This window comes from Macrotis lagotis, chromosome X, assembly GCF_037893015.1.
Source record: "Macrotis lagotis isolate mMagLag1 chromosome X, bilby.v1.9.chrom.fasta, whole genome shotgun sequence".
Taxonomy (NCBI): domain Eukaryota; kingdom Metazoa; phylum Chordata; class Mammalia; order Peramelemorphia; family Peramelidae; genus Macrotis; species Macrotis lagotis.
Window position 1 is genome coordinate 555,592,273 of NC_133666.1, and position 15,681 is coordinate 555,607,953.

The following is a 15,681-nucleotide window of genomic DNA, read 5'->3' on the forward strand; positions in this document are numbered from 1 at the left end:
TGGCTATTTCAATGAAATCACAGGTCTGATTAAAAAAATTGTAAAACAAATAATTCTCAAAGCAAAAACCAAACTGTTGAACCATAATTCTAATTTTTACACATGTATCCAGAACAAACTGGGAAATGGCAAACATGTAATTTATAATTCAAAGAAGATGAAGTTTGTTTAGAAGACTTGGGTGAATGTAGTTTTAAAAACAAAAATAAAAACAAAAAAGCAAATTTGTGCCTTCAACATAAGATAAAGTGTTGACTTATACAATACTAGCTTTTAGGAAATGAAAATGTTGCCCAAAACAGCCTTCTTCTCTTGGCTGAGTTTGCTGCAGTCTGAATCACCATTCATTAAGGTCTGGAACTCTCCCCTATTTAGAGAAGAGGGCCCCTCTGGCACTGTTTCTACTCAATCCTGAAAAACAGTGCAAAGACTTTTTTGTACCAGCTTAGAAACCAGGGAGGAGAGTCAAGATTCAGAATTAGTAGCAGCAGCATTAACTTAACACCTACTCAAATGAAATGGCTCTCTCTAGGCAGAAAGCAAATATGGTAGGACAGTCAGGATTCAGTATCTTTCCAAACTCCATGTCATGAATTTGAAAAGAATCTGTTGGATTATAGGTCTGATCATCTAAAAAATTTCTAACATTGAATGAATGGCCACTAGAGGGAGATATATTCCTGGCAAGGGTTCTCAAATGCCCATCTCTCACCTCAGACTGGGGCTGGGCAGATGTTTTCAACAGGTCTCTCTTACAACATAACCATCCGGTAAATCAATCAGATTAGAGTCCAGAAGTGTACAGTACCTTCACCTGTAAATGGACTTTTAGGTAAATAAAGGTTCAGTTTCTTAACAATCTCCCATCTACTACAAAAGCTCACTCTCCCCTAAGTAGTGCTACTGAACTTTGAATTATGGAATACCAGGATCTAAAAACAATAAAAACTTCATATGACATAAAGAACAGTGAATGTAAGTAGGTTGTAACAATTTGGCAATGAAGACTCACATGCAAGAAGAAGCCTGAAAGATCAGTGAATGAGGGGGCAGCTAGGTGGCATAGTAGATAAAGCACCAGCCCTGGAGTCAGGAGTACCTGGGTTCAAATCTGGTCTCAGACACTTAATAATTACCTAACTGTGTGGACTTGTGCAAGCCAATTAACCCTGTTTGCCTTGCAAAAACCTAAAAAAAAAAAAGATCAGTGAATGAACCAAAGGAAACTATCCAGAAGGGTGGCAAACTCTCTAGAAAGGTACTACAGAAAGATATGAATGAGAATTAGAAAGATATTGTTTAAGAATCACAATGGATGAAACTATTAGTAATCTAAGCCTTGCAAAGCTCTTTGCAGACATTATCTGTGAAAGTGACTATCCTGACCCCCACTACTGTTTGAAGAGCTGCATATGTTACATTTCACTCCTCAATTTTCAACAATTTTAAGGGGGGTTGGAGGTGTCTAGGCTCTCTGCCATTGGCTCTAACCCTTACTGATGGGGTTACCCCGATATTAGGAGAGTCCTGTCTACCTCAGTTCCATTTAATCATTAAAAGAATATTTTCTACATGGGTATAATAATAAATGTCTAAATATATCCCCCAATATATGGGACATAACTCCTTTCCCACCCTGAACAGCTTCATATTCCAGGGAAGGGATGGGAATCTATTGATTTACTCAGTTCCAATTATAGCCCTTTCCCAAGCTCCAAATCCAAAACCCCTTTCACTCAAGTCTCAGGCAATTTGACTTCTAATGGTAATCTGGCTAGGTTGCCTCACTGCAACATCCAACCTGGAATCTTGGCTCTGTGGTCACCATGGCTCGATGATTCCAGGTTGAGCAGAGATTCTTCCTCCTGTACCTGAAACTGAGAACAAATGAATCAGAACAATCAGAAACTTCCATGCCTGTTTCTCAGGGCCACGGAGCCTAAAAGGGAAGAACGGACCCTCACTGGTTCAGGTCATGGGACTGTGGGTGAATCTTTACCCTTTCTGCATGCCAAGCAGTAAAGAAAGAGACTGTCCAAGTCTGGCAATTTTAAAGGTGCAGTCTATTCTGGTTGTTGTTCATCCTTCATTTTTGAAGAAGACCAATGACATTATGGAGTAATTTCTTGACTCTTAAGTGAATTGGATTTAAGTGAGACAGAGTTGCACAAAGTCATCAGTCTCACTCTTTCAGAGTCATCAAAGTTCAGTGGTAAGAAAAACCTCAAGATGACCAGTGACGCCTCAGATGCAATGGATGGCTTTGACTTTTTTGATGCCTGACCAAAAACTCTAAGCACTCCATAGTAACTGCTTCAACTGCTTTCATGGCTAGTGGAACAAATTGTTCTTATCTACCCATTCCATTGGGCAAAATCTTCATATGCTTCAGGTAGACATCTTCCTAACTTACTAACAAGTTAAGAAGGTAGATGAAATTTAGTTTTATAATGATGGTCACAATTCAAAGCACTTTTATGATGCCCTGGTATGGATCCAATTCTTATGGTGCATCTCCATCACTCAGTGCTGACAGACTCACCTTGATAAGTGATAAGGACATGATCCTGGAGAGATGGGCTGAACACTTCCATAGTGATCTCATTACATTTTCATCAATCAATGCTGAAGCCTTTAACTATTTACCTCAATTTGAAGTCAACTCTATCTCTAGTGACCTAAAGAAGACATTTTGAATGCCATTAGGGTCCTTTCCTGTAGCAAAGCACCTGGTGCTGATTGTTTTACAGCTGAGATTTACAAAATGGATGGTCTATTGTTCATACAGAAGCTGACTGAAATTTTCTTAGTTATATGGTAAGAGAAGGAACTTCCCCAGGAGTTCAAGGATGCCCCCATTATCCATCTCAATAAAGAAAAAGAAATTTATTGTCCTGACAGTCATGGGGTGTGAGTGGGGTCTTTTTTTTGTTTTAGTCTTTGCTTGCAAGATTCATCAAAGACCAAGGTCCTTGATACTGTCAATTATGAGGGCTGATGGTAAATTATATATCAAAATCTAGTTGTCCAGAGAAGTTAAATGTTATGTCAATTTTATGAAAGCATATTTTTTAGGGTTCTGGATACTGGACAATGCTCTCATACTTTCCAAAGCACCAATGTAGTGAAACAAGGTTGTGCGCTTGCTTCTAGGCTTTTTAACAAGTTTTCAGTAAGGTATCAGGTGACCATCGGGGGAGGAAGTGTATACTTTCAATCTGAAGAACTGGCCACTGTTGGGAAGGGGAGGGCTCAAAGTGCAACCACCAGCATAGCCTAGCAAAATTGTGTCAATACCCTCTAAATAGTAGCATCCTTGCCAGCTCCAGATCACCCTTTGCCCTAATTATATTTCTGTCTTGTGATTCAGTCATTCTTCAATTGTGTCCAACTCTATGTTAGCCCATTTGGGATTTTCTTGATAGAAATACTGGAGTGGTTTGCCATTTCCTTCTCCATTTCATTTTACAAATGAGGAACTAAGGCAAAGAGGGCTAAATGACTTACTCAGAGTTACACAGCTAGTGTCTGAAGCTGGATTTGAATTCATTAAGATGTCTTCCTGATTCTAAGCCCATAGTACCACCTAGCTACCCATAATTCTATCTTAAAAGGGAATAAAATAATTGTCACCACATTATGCTCTCATTATATAAGAAGAAGCCACTGGATGCACTGCTTCCATGTGAGCATCCTAAGTCTTAAAAACAATGAATTTTCTAAAAAAAGAAAGACAAGAAAATCAAAGCAAAGTTTATCATCTTTTTTTGCCCCTTCCCACCTGGCATTTTTTTCCTTCTTGTTGTTTTTATTGTAACCCCTTCCAGATACTGGTAGCAATAGGTTAGGGTGGGATATGAAATCATTCCCCATGCTGGTTTTTAAAGAATGACACCATACACTTTGACAGCTGTTTTTCCCAACAATTTGACTAATACAGACTTTTCTAATGATTTTCCTGGCCAGTAAAAATGGAAATTGCTGTTTTTGGCTATGGTGCAGAGAGAGAGGGAGGAGAAGATGGGGTAAATTGAATAAATGACTTCTATACTAAGTAACTTAACAGATGAGTTGAAACAAAGAGAAAGAGGAAAAAAATTGACAATAAGTTACTTAGCAGAGAAGTTCAAAGAAGTTTACCAGCTGACAAAAGCAAAACAACAAACAACGGCAACACAGAACCACTTTTAACAACCAGGACAGCATTCTTTACTTGTTGCCCAGCATCTATTGTTACTAATCTTGTCCATGTGGGTGACAGTTATTTAAAAGGCTGCTTTGTAGCCTGGTTCAAAAGGTGAACAAATTAGAAGGACTCCAGGATTTTCTATATTGTAGTTAATCCCTCAGGTCTCTTCATCAACATTTCATTGTACACAGGCAATTCTATTTTCATTGACCCTGTGATCTAACCAACAATATAGATCCTTTCTTATCTATACTTTTCCATTCTGTGCCATTCTTCCTATTGGTTTCCCCAAATACCGGAGGTCTCTAATCGCTCTTTCATAAGCACTCTAATCAATATATTTAGGGCCTTTTCATAAGTCATAGGATAGTAGATTTAAAACTAGATAGAATACTGGATTTGGAGACAAAAGACTGGAGTTCAAATAGAGACTCTGATACTTAGCCATTTAATCCTGTCTAGTGGCTTAATCTCCATTTGCTTCAGTTTCCTTAATGGTTAAATGGAGATAATAATGACATCTCCTCAGATTTTTTGTAAAGATATAATAAGAGAATATTTGTAAAGGATTTTGCAAATCCTAAGGCACCATTATTATTATTATTGTTATTTGAATCTAGGTCCTCTGATTCCAAATTCAATATTCTTTCCATCACATGACAAATGTACTTTGAGGATTGTTATTAGGATCAAATGAGATATTTCAATGTGGATAAAACCTTTTCACTCAGTTCATTAGCCATCCCTCCCTCTATGTTACTGGCCAATCACCTCTTCTCCCCATATTTTGATGTCTTCTGTTACTGTTCAGTGGTTTTAGTCATGTCTGACTTTGAGACCCCATTTGGAGTTTTCTTGTCAAAGATAGTAGAGTGGTTTGCCATTTACCTTTCTGCAGAAGAACTCATTTTATATACAAAATTAAACTGAGGCAAACAGGGTTAAACAAATTGCCCAGAGTCACAGAGCTAGTTCAATTTGAAGGCAGATCTGAATTGAGAAAGATGAGTTTTGCTGACTTCAGGCCTAGTACTTTATCCACTGTACCACCGACTGGCCCACTAATGTCTTCTAGATAATCTTGTTTATAATATGTACTGAAGTCAGAGTAAACTTCAATCTACACTCACCATCTATCTCTTCAGACCCATCTCTCTCTTCACTGATGGAAAGAAGGGTGGAAGTGGGGAAAGACAGGAGTAAGAAGCTGAAGAAGTAGACCTGCCCATGGTTACACAGTTATTGAGTGACAAAGGTGGGATTTGAACCTTTACCATACTATAAGATCATTGCTCTATCTACACCACCACACTACCCTTTAAAATGAAGTATCTCATTTTGTTACTTCAGAGCAATAATGTACAAGTGGTGAGTACATTATTTTACCTTTGTGCATAAGGAGGCATAATTTTTGGAGAGAGTACACACCATCAGAAGTGGCAACTACTCTATTTACTTATCATTTGACAGTGTTTTTGAAACAAATATTTAATTTTTTTCAATAATTTGAGTTCCCAGGTGGCTGGTTTTTGAAATAGATATGAAATGCTTACTATTTGCAGTTTCCCCTTCACTGTTTTTCTTCTATTGAAAACACAATTATGAAATGCCCTATAATGGGACACAGATAATATAGATTTACATCCTTCTCTTTATATCAAATGGACAAAATTATGGAACAGAGCTGCTTGTGAACATCTCACAACTGCTAATATCCCAGAAGGAGAAAAAAAACACCTCAACTCAAACCTAGGCCTGCTCCTTTTCCTGCATATTAGCTTGCTATTCCTCAGACACCTCTTACTCTGGCCTGCTTTGCTGGCTGAAATACAGAATCAATTACTGTATGCAGTCCCTTGGACAGATGGAAAATTCATTATTAAGACAGCCAACTTTATATTCCCACACTCCAGAAAACCAAACCCAGTGAACAAACAGTACAAAGCACTATAGTCAGCATCTTAAAATCATTGGAAGGTCTAGCTAGCCTCCTCCAAGCAAAGCAAAGGAGGTTAACTAGAGCCTTCACCCTTCCAAAAAGCATCACAAGTTAATGGATTGGGTTGATCCTTTGACTCTATCCTTTAATCCAAACAAAAATTTGCTCTTAGTCCTTTCTGTTTCTTTATCTGGAAAATCTGGTCAATATGGAGAGGTCAATTATTTATAGAAAAGTGAATTGAAAACAAAACACAGTTGAGATGTTTAATTAGTTTAGAAGCTTATTTTTAGGACTTATGGGATTCTCATACATGTTTTTTTTGTTTTTTGCATGGCAATGGGGTTAAGTGGCTTGCCCAAGGCCACACAGCTAGGTAATTATTAAGTGTCTGAGGCTGGATTTGAACTCAGGTACTCCTGACTCCAGGGCTGGTGCTCTATCCACTGTGCCACCTAGCTGCCCTTGTTTTTTTTTTAACCTAATTTTTTTCTTAGAAAAAACTCAGGACAGGTAGGTGGCACAGTGGATAGAGCACCAGCTCTGGAGTCAAGAGGATCTGAGTTCAAATCCAATCTCAAACATTTACTAGTTGTGTGATCCTAGGCAAGTCACTTAATCCTAATTGCCTCTTTTTAAAAAAGTTATTTTTTTTTGAATGGCAATGGGATTAAGTGACTTGCCCAAGGTCACATAGCTAGGTAATTATTAAGTATCTGAGGTCACATTTGAACTCAGGTCATCCTGACTCCAGAGCTGGTGCTCTAGCCACTTCATTACTTAGTTGCCCCGATGGTCTCTTAAAACGAAAACAAAAATGGCCAAGGAACTCTTATAACTTTGTGTAACCAAGCCTTCAAGTGAACCTATACCTAATATCTCATCTATATAAAAATTCTAAGAGAATCATGAATCAAGGGCATCCTGAATGAAAGTATTAGAAGGCAAGCTTTTCCCTTCAATAATCCAGTGTTTTCCATCTTTATCCTAACATAAATCATGGAAAGATATGGAGAATGTAAGATCCTAATTTGCTTGTTTGCTGATCAATTAAAAAAAGGAAGTTGATTTGGTAGAACAAAATGACACCCTGAAGAGTCTTTTCTTCTAAGGTGTCTTCCATTCATATAATTCACAAATATTCAAGATTCTTTGAAAAAGTAATAGAAATAGCTTTGTTCAATGACTTACTCATCATTAATCCCAATTTAGGAATAGAATGGGGAAATGTTTCTCACCAAAGGTGTTGCCTCTTTGATGAAAGAGATCTAATGCAGAGTCCTCAAGTTAGAGAAAGATTCTCTATGAAAGGCAGAACCCTTCAGATACTCCTGTATGTAGATGACATTGTATTGGTTTCATTAGTCCTGGAATATTGCTGTTTCAAGAGTTTGACTTTAAAATTTATACAGGAAAAAAATACAAGTAGATGAAGAATGTCTATTGCTCATATTATGACATGTTGTTAGATGGACAAGTTAGAGAGCACATTCATTAGTGTGGACATCTGTATATTTCAGTACTGCAAATGGAAGAGTTGTACCAAGAATTAAATTAGAGACTAGCAGACTGAATTGCCTTTGGGAAATTACAAAGCTACTTTAATATTTCCCCACATCCTCCCCCAAAACAAAAGCCCATTGTTTTAATACTAAAAGTCTACTAGTGTTGTATAGCTGTAAGGCAGAGAACCCCACAGTCTAAGAAAAATTAAAAATTAATATCACACAGAGGGAAATGGTGGTCATGAGTAGGCTGTAGCACAGAACAAATTAGGAACTGCAAAAAAAGAGCTAGACTAGGAGATATTATCTAAAATATGAATGATGAAAAAAGATGAGGTAACTAGATAGTACAGTAGATACTGTATTTAAGAGTTCAAATCTAACTTCAGATATTTACTAATTATATTACTTGTCCTTTGCTTGTCTCAGTTTCATCATCTAAAAATATGGATAAGAGCACCCACCTCCCAGGGTTATTGTGAGTTCCAAATGAAATAATGTATGGAAAATGTTTTACAAACCTTAATGTGTCATGTAATTGTTATCTATTATTATTACTAATTACCATATCTACATGTTGAACAAATCTATAGAAATATGTATGCTCACTATCTGTAAAACTTCCAATGGCTATGCTGACCGTAGTAATGGAGTACTGTTTCTTCACTGGGTTTGGTTTTATATACTGTATCTAATATATAGCTAATTCATAGAAATTTGTATATGTGTATACATATGTTTATATGTGTATATGTATGTGTATATATAAATATATATTTAAATATACACATAGAGAGAGATATAGAGAGAAATTTTGCATGTTCTGTCTTCCCAACTTCACTGTCAGCCTTTTGAATGCAGATTGTAGCTTAAAGATCTTAGTATTCCTAGTACTTTAGGACGATGCTCATTGAATGTACAACATTTGTCACAATTGTGGAATCTTGACGTTGAAAAGGAACTTAGACACAGTTTAGTTTAACCATTACATGATGCTTGAAATCCTAATGATATAGTAGGTCAAAAATATCACCTAGTCATTACCAAATAGACAGACAGATGGTCATATTATATGCATATATATCCACATAAATCCTTTGAATAGACTATAATCTATATATACTCTTTCTACATATTCATGTATACACATGCATGAACACAGACTCACCCACACACACATACTCCTCTACATATAATATTGTGAAAAATGTAAACTTACTGTTTTAAGACACTGGGAATCATTGCTATAAATATTTATTGATGAACTTTAAAATACTTAAAGAAAGTTTATAGAATATCCATCAACAATTTCAAAACTCCATGTTACACATTTTATATTTTTAGCATTATACTAGATAAATACAAAGGTATACTGTAATATTTTATGCACATAATAAACACAAAACAAAATTTCTTTATGTTTACATAGTTCTTCCCCTTACTTTGGTCCTAATTCCATACCTTGGAATTATATTAGTAATTATGTTTTGTTTTAAATAGACTAAAAATGGTTCAGCAAAAAGACCAGCACTGTACCTATTTTAAGGGGGATGAGAAATTTGGTTTCTAAGCAAACATAAAGTATGAGGCCTCCCCTGGTTTCCAAACCATCCATTTCCAACAAGATCAACTTTCTATTGAGGTCTTAAATACATAATCTATACTACAGAACACCATTTTTTACAATAGCACAGAAACACACTGCCAGGAGAGCTCATTGATTTGTTTCAGAATGCCCCATAGCAATATCAGTAGGCTTTGGAAAGATATTAAAGCAAAAAAAAAAAAGATATTTGATCAAAATAATAACTTAAATTTTGCCTCCCCATAGTTCTGTGGGCAGATTTGTAAAGTTCAACCTTCCTTCCCATGTCTCCCATTGCCTAAGAGTAGGTTCTTACCATAATACTTCACTGGGGATAAATTATGCATTCAGACTCTTCCCCACATGCACAAGGTAGTAAACCTCAATAAAACAGCAGATGTGTTAAGATAGTATTTTGAACCATTCCACCCACCCCCAATCCATTCATGATCCAGCCATTTAAAGTTCCAGTAATTCTTTTGTCCCTATGGTAAACTTCCATCCCCTCCATACTTTAGGCACAGGCAGGTTAGTAATGTAATAAACTCTATTAGGAACCCTTTTTAGATTGATGATTTTGCCAATCACAATTGGACACCTATTGTGCTACTTGTATGAATTCCCACACTATCAGCATTTGAAGTAAAGATTTAGTAAAGGCAGGTAAATATTTGTTTTAGGGGAAAATGTAATGTACATTTGTTTTTAAACACAGGTTGGCTGCTTAACCTTAAAATCTAGATAAATTTTGTTCCTTTATCTCTCTCAACCTCTAATTTACATTGAGCTATAATCCACCCCTTGAACAGTAAAACTTTAATCTAAATGTTGAAAAGGGTTAAATTTCTTCCATTGGTGATGTAAAGCCAGGTTCTGCTATTTCAAGCGATTTACTTTAAAAGAAGAAAGTAGAAAAGCTGAGATTTTTCCTTCTTCAAAGATCCTCTTCCCTTATAGTCTCAAAAACGCAGTCCTCTTCAATTGACTTAACTGAAATCTTGCTTTTTCTCATTGGAAAATCAAAATAGTTTATCTGAAAACAAAGACTTGAATATATTATTTATGTCAGAAAAAGAACTCATTAAGAAAGCAATAACTGTGGCAAATCTTCTAAATTTCAAAACAACACAAAAAGGGGCAAAGAAAAATTGATTTTGTGGAAGTAAGGATCCTTTCTGTCTGCTTATGCTTTGAATGGTGCCATATTTGCTGAGTGAGAGACTCTGAAAAAGCTATGAGAAAGGTAAAACCTTCCCCTTCTCTTAAGGCATTCTAGTTACTCCAGTAGCTAGTAGACTCTCTTCTTTACTATCTTATACCATTCTATCTTATTTGTAGGCACACATACAGAAATATACAAACATATACACTCATACCACTTAACCTACTATATGAATTTAAAATACTGCCTTCAAAGATTATCGAACAGCATTATATGCCACACACTAAAAGGCTCATCTTAGTATGATCCCAAAGAGGCAAAAGAGTGCCCCCCTTTAAAGTCATCTGAAATCCCAATGAATTTTTGTAGGAATATTTATCTCAAAATACATGGAGGCAGGTGTATAGTATTAGATCTGTTATCCCTCAAGAAATTGGCACCATTGCTTGTGATTTGGAGCAGGTGTCTCTTATCCTTTTTTAATCCATGCCCTTCATTTGGATGCTGCCTAAATGGGTATTTGTGTATTAGGGGAGAAGATGGGGTCATGGAAGGATAATTGTAGAACCACATATCAGAGGGGAAAATGTGAGGATATTTTAAAAACCCAGACAATATGGATGCCTCCAAATCAATGCGGAGTCAAATTGATTGAATCAACAAAACCCAAATAATGGTGGGGCAGAGGTAAAAGAGTAATCTAAATGGATGTAGAGTTTAATCACTTGAAATGTTCCTCTTGCTCAAAAAAATTACAAAAAAAAACCACATTTTAGTGTACAAAGGGGCTTATAGTTTAAAGGCTTGTCATTCTGAGACCATTCATTCCATTTGTTCTAGTGGGTAGGCAATACACATGTAATTACTTTTTGTTGGAATATTTTTTTTCTTATTATAGAGTAGAGCTTATGAGAACTTAGTAGGTTAACCTTGGGGAGGGTTAGTATGGATTTGTAGGTTAATTGTGAAAACTGCAACATACACCCAACATGCCCAGTGTATTTTACAAACCTAAGCAAAAGTACAGGGTGAATTGGATAGAATACTGCTTGGAGGCCTAGTACCAGAGGACCTGGATTCAAATGTTACCTCTTATGCTTAACTACCTAAGTAACTTTAGGAAATATCATTTGTCCAGGGATCTCACTGGATCTCAGTTTCTTCATCTATAAAATGAATGAATTGGATTAGATGACCTGAAGTTCCTTCCAACTTTAAATCTATGATCCCAAGATTTCACTCAGGAAGACTTTGGTTCAGTTCCCAACTCTTAATAATTTAATTGGAGAAGTCACTTCAGTCCTGAGAGTGTTGCTTTAGCCTGATTGGAATCTATGTTGATGGAAGAAATTCCCAAGTTTGAGTTATTGTTGTTGTTGTCATTGTTCAGTCATGAAGGACTCTTCCCATTTAGGGTTTTCTTGGCAAAAATACTGGAGTAATTTTCTACTTTCTTCTCCAACTCATTTTACACTTGAGGAAACTGAGGCAGAAGGTGAACTGACTTGCCCAAGGCCACATAGCTAGTTAAGCATCTGAAGCTAGATTTGAATTTGGAAGATGAGTCTTCTTGATTCTAGGCAAGGCACTCTAAGCACTGTGTTACCTCGAGGTTACTAAGCTGGGAGTTCCCTTACTATGATGGTATTGACACATGTGTATAATATTATATTATACAATGTAAGCCATCCAGCGTGTCAGTACAGTTAATAAACATTTATAAAGGGCATATTATCTGCTTAGGAACTTTGTAGATGCTGGACAGAGCCCACAAAAGGAGATTTTAGAGACAGAATGAGGGGCTAGGTGGCTGAAAAACCAAATAATTATAGCTTTTTTAATGGAATGACTAACTACTGCCTATCCTCTTCATTTTGTACTAGCAGAATGTGCAATAATAAAATTCCTTATCCCCACACTGTGTGTGTGTATGTGTGTGTGTGTGTGTATACAGGATTAACCAGTAGGAAGCTTGTTTTGTGAAAGAGAATTCATGGTGTATTTTTGGAGATTGAATGCTATTAAAAAGAGTAGATTATTCCAAATCCTAATGGTTATTGGTTACATAATTTCACTCACAGACCTGGCTTTGTTGATGGGAAGATTTCTTATTTTTGCCTTGTTCCAGGGGGACTTCAATCTGCTAAATAGATCAGTAAAATATTAAAAATATTAGTCAGTGTGTCTCAAAGAAAACTAATGCATAAGTAATTCATTTAATTAATGGATATATTTTATCTTCCACAGTAATCTTTTTAATAATTGTTACAAGCCCTAAGCAGCAATGGCACCTGAATATAATTTGTTCTGTTACCCTTAATTTGGAAATTCCTATAAACAGATGGAGCAAGATCCAAGTCTATTGTAGGTTGATTTTCTAAATTCTGCAGAGAGAGAGAGAGAGAGAGAGAGAGAGCTAGACAGAGAGACAGAGTCAGAGAGAAAGAGAAAGACAAGAAAGAAAGAGTTTATGTGAATAAAAATTCCTCTGAATTTTAGAAAACCTAAAGAAATCCACTGATTGCCAGACAAAGTTTAAGAAATATATTTATTAGAATGAAGAGACTACCAACCCAAAAGAGATTTTAAATGACCAGCCATGTTAACTTTATTAGGGGTCTGAGGGATCCATTCTTCAGAGACTAAATGAGATGTTACATGGCAGACTCAGACAGAGAACTTGAGTAGGTCAGTCAGAGAACCACTCAGAGCCTGAGTTCTTTAAAACTGAGATGATAATACCTCACAGAGCTATAGTAAGAAAAATGCTTTGCTAACCTGAAACACAATTAAAAATGTGCTGTTACTAAGCTATTAAAAACCAATTTATAGGGACTCAGCTAGATGGCATAGTGGATAATGTGTTAGACCTGGAATCAATAAGTTTTGAGTTCAAATCTAGTCTTAGATACCCTCTGCCAGCTCTGTACTCTAGGCAAGTCACTTAACTGCTGCCTGCTTCAGTTTCCTTATTTTAAAAATTGTGGGTAATAAGAGCACCTGCCTCTCAGAGTTATTGTGAGAATTAGGTGAGGTAATATTTGCATAGCACTTCACAAATTTTTGTGGTTGTGCAATTCTTCATGACCCCATTTGGCAATTTTTTGGTTTGTCATTTTCTTCTCCAGATCATTTTATAGATGAGGAAACTGAAACAAACAGTATTAAGTGATTTGCCTGGGGTCATATAGCAAAGTTTAAAGTGCTATAAATACTAGCTCTTATTATTTTGGTCATTTCTCTTGGCCCTATAAAAGTTGCTCCTTCAGTCTTATGCACAGATCTTTAATTACTGACATAATGGAACTGTGTTACTTCCTTTTTGGGATTGAGTTAATCCCATAAAAAAGGCTGACTTCTCATATTCCTAGTAAGAATTTTCATGGATGCTGATCTCTTTTACCTTGGCCTAGAAAAATGGGAAAAGGTTGCTGAATCTCTCCCTCTCAATAGTCTGACCCTTCCTAAAGAGGAAAGAAAGTTGGAAGCATAAGAGAGAAGTACAGAAAAATGTACTACTCTATTCCTTGCCATTTTCCGGGGAGGGGGGGGGGAGGCATATCCCACTTTAGGTAAAACTGATCTACAAAATAGCTAAGTTTTTAAAAAAGAGAATGGGGTAAGAATTGATATTAGTATTCTTTTGTTTTGTTTTTTAGGTTTTTGCAAGGCAATGGAGTTAAGTGACTTGCCCAAGGCCACACAGCTAGGTAATTATTAAGTGTCTGAGGCTGGATTTGAACTCAGGTCCTCCTGACTCCAGGGCCGGTGCTCCATCCACTGCACCACCTGGCCACCCAAGACTGATTCTTACATTCATAAAATCATCCACTCTACATTTCATTGGTGCCAATTGTACATTTAGAATATATTCAATATGCAAAAAAGTCAAATTATATATGGAAAGAGCCAAGGAATGCCTATTCTTTGTTAAAAGAAAAATATTGTCATAATTGTTGTCAGAAAAAGAATACAGTTCAAATCCTCCCTCCTCTGACATTTATGAATGAGTGATAATGAACAAGTCACTAAGTTTCTGTGAATCTCAGTTCTATAAAATGGGGATAACAATGTCACAGAGTTATTGGAAGATTCAAATGAGAAAATGGCTCTAAAGTACTTTACTAATCTTCAGGGGCCATTGAAATGTCAGCTATCATCCCATTAAGTATGTCTGTGAATTTTGTATTTTCAGCATTTCCTGAGTGAATCACTTATTTTTTAAAGCAATTGGTATGGATCAATGTGCATATTTGAAATTCAAGTTTAAGCTCTAGTTGTTTTCCCTTGGGGAATCTACCAATCAACAATCATTTATTAAGTAGTTATGTGGCAGAATTGTGCTATGTGCTAGGCAAAAAAACGCAAATATAGTACCCCCCCAGAAGTTCACATAACAATGGGGAAACAACATGTGATTAAAATAGATACTACATCCAGGACTGTGCTGAAGCCAGCTCAGACCTGGCTCCAGAAAGTCAAATGTTAAATCTCCAGTGAAAGCATAAGTATCCATAAATAAAATAAATCTCCTTAAGATAAAACTTCACTTGATCAACCTTGAAGGACTCGCTCATTCCATCAGTGCAACAATCGGGAGCAATTTTGGGCTGTCTGCAAAGGAGAGTGCCATCTGTATCCAGATAAGGAGCTGTGGAGTTTGAACAAAGTGCAAGGACTATTCCCTTTAATTTAGAAAAAAACAGATATCTTATTGTCTGATCTTGTTACCTCTTAGACTTCTAGTCTCTTCTTTAAGGATATGATTTCTCTCTTATCACACCCAATTTGGATCAAGGTACAATATGGAAACAAAGACTGACAGATTGCTTTTGGGGGGGGGGGAAGTAAGATTGGGGGGTGGGAATTGTAAAACTCAAATAATATCTTTAATAAAAATAAATTTAAAAAAAAGATAAAACTTCACTGATTGAATCAATGGGAAATAAAGGGAAAAAAAACTTAGTATAGTTTTGAAATTATATGTCAGCCAGAAACTGACAAAGTCTACAAAATCAGGATTTGATTTCTTGATTTTGTTGATTTTCTAGACTTTGATATAGATCAAAGACAATTCTAAAGGATTTGTGATGGAAAATACCGTCCACATCCAGAGAAAGAACTATGGAGTCTGAATGCAGATGAAAACATACTATTTTCCATTCTAAACAAAAAATTGTATGCCTTATTTTTTTTCCCCTCTCATTGTTTTTTTTTCTCCTTTTATTCTGATTCTTCTTTCACAACATGACTAAGATGGAAATATAGTTAACACAGTTATTATACATCTATAATATATCG

The 15,681-nt window shown here is 36.1% G+C and overlaps 1 protein-coding gene across 3 annotated transcripts in view; it reads right to left on the minus strand.

Annotated features, from left to right (window-relative positions):
- Window positions 1–8,879: 8,879 nt before the first annotated feature.
- The window catches only part of SNX31 (sorting nexin 31), a 106,131-nt gene continuing 99,329 nt past the window's right edge, over window positions 8,880–15,681 (minus strand). For 2 of the 3 annotated variants that reach the window (XM_074200659.1, XM_074200657.1), the window contains exons 13-14: window positions 12,464–12,523; window positions 8,880–10,251 (exon numbers count right to left, since the gene is read on the minus strand). In XM_074200659.1, coding sequence (XP_074056760.1) covers window positions 10,153–10,251; window positions 12,464–12,523 — 159 coding nt within the window. In that variant the 3' untranslated portion in view covers window positions 8,880–10,152. The remainder of the gene's footprint in view (window positions 10,252–12,463; window positions 12,524–15,681) is intronic. The other variant, XM_074200658.1, reaches the window with a different exon arrangement.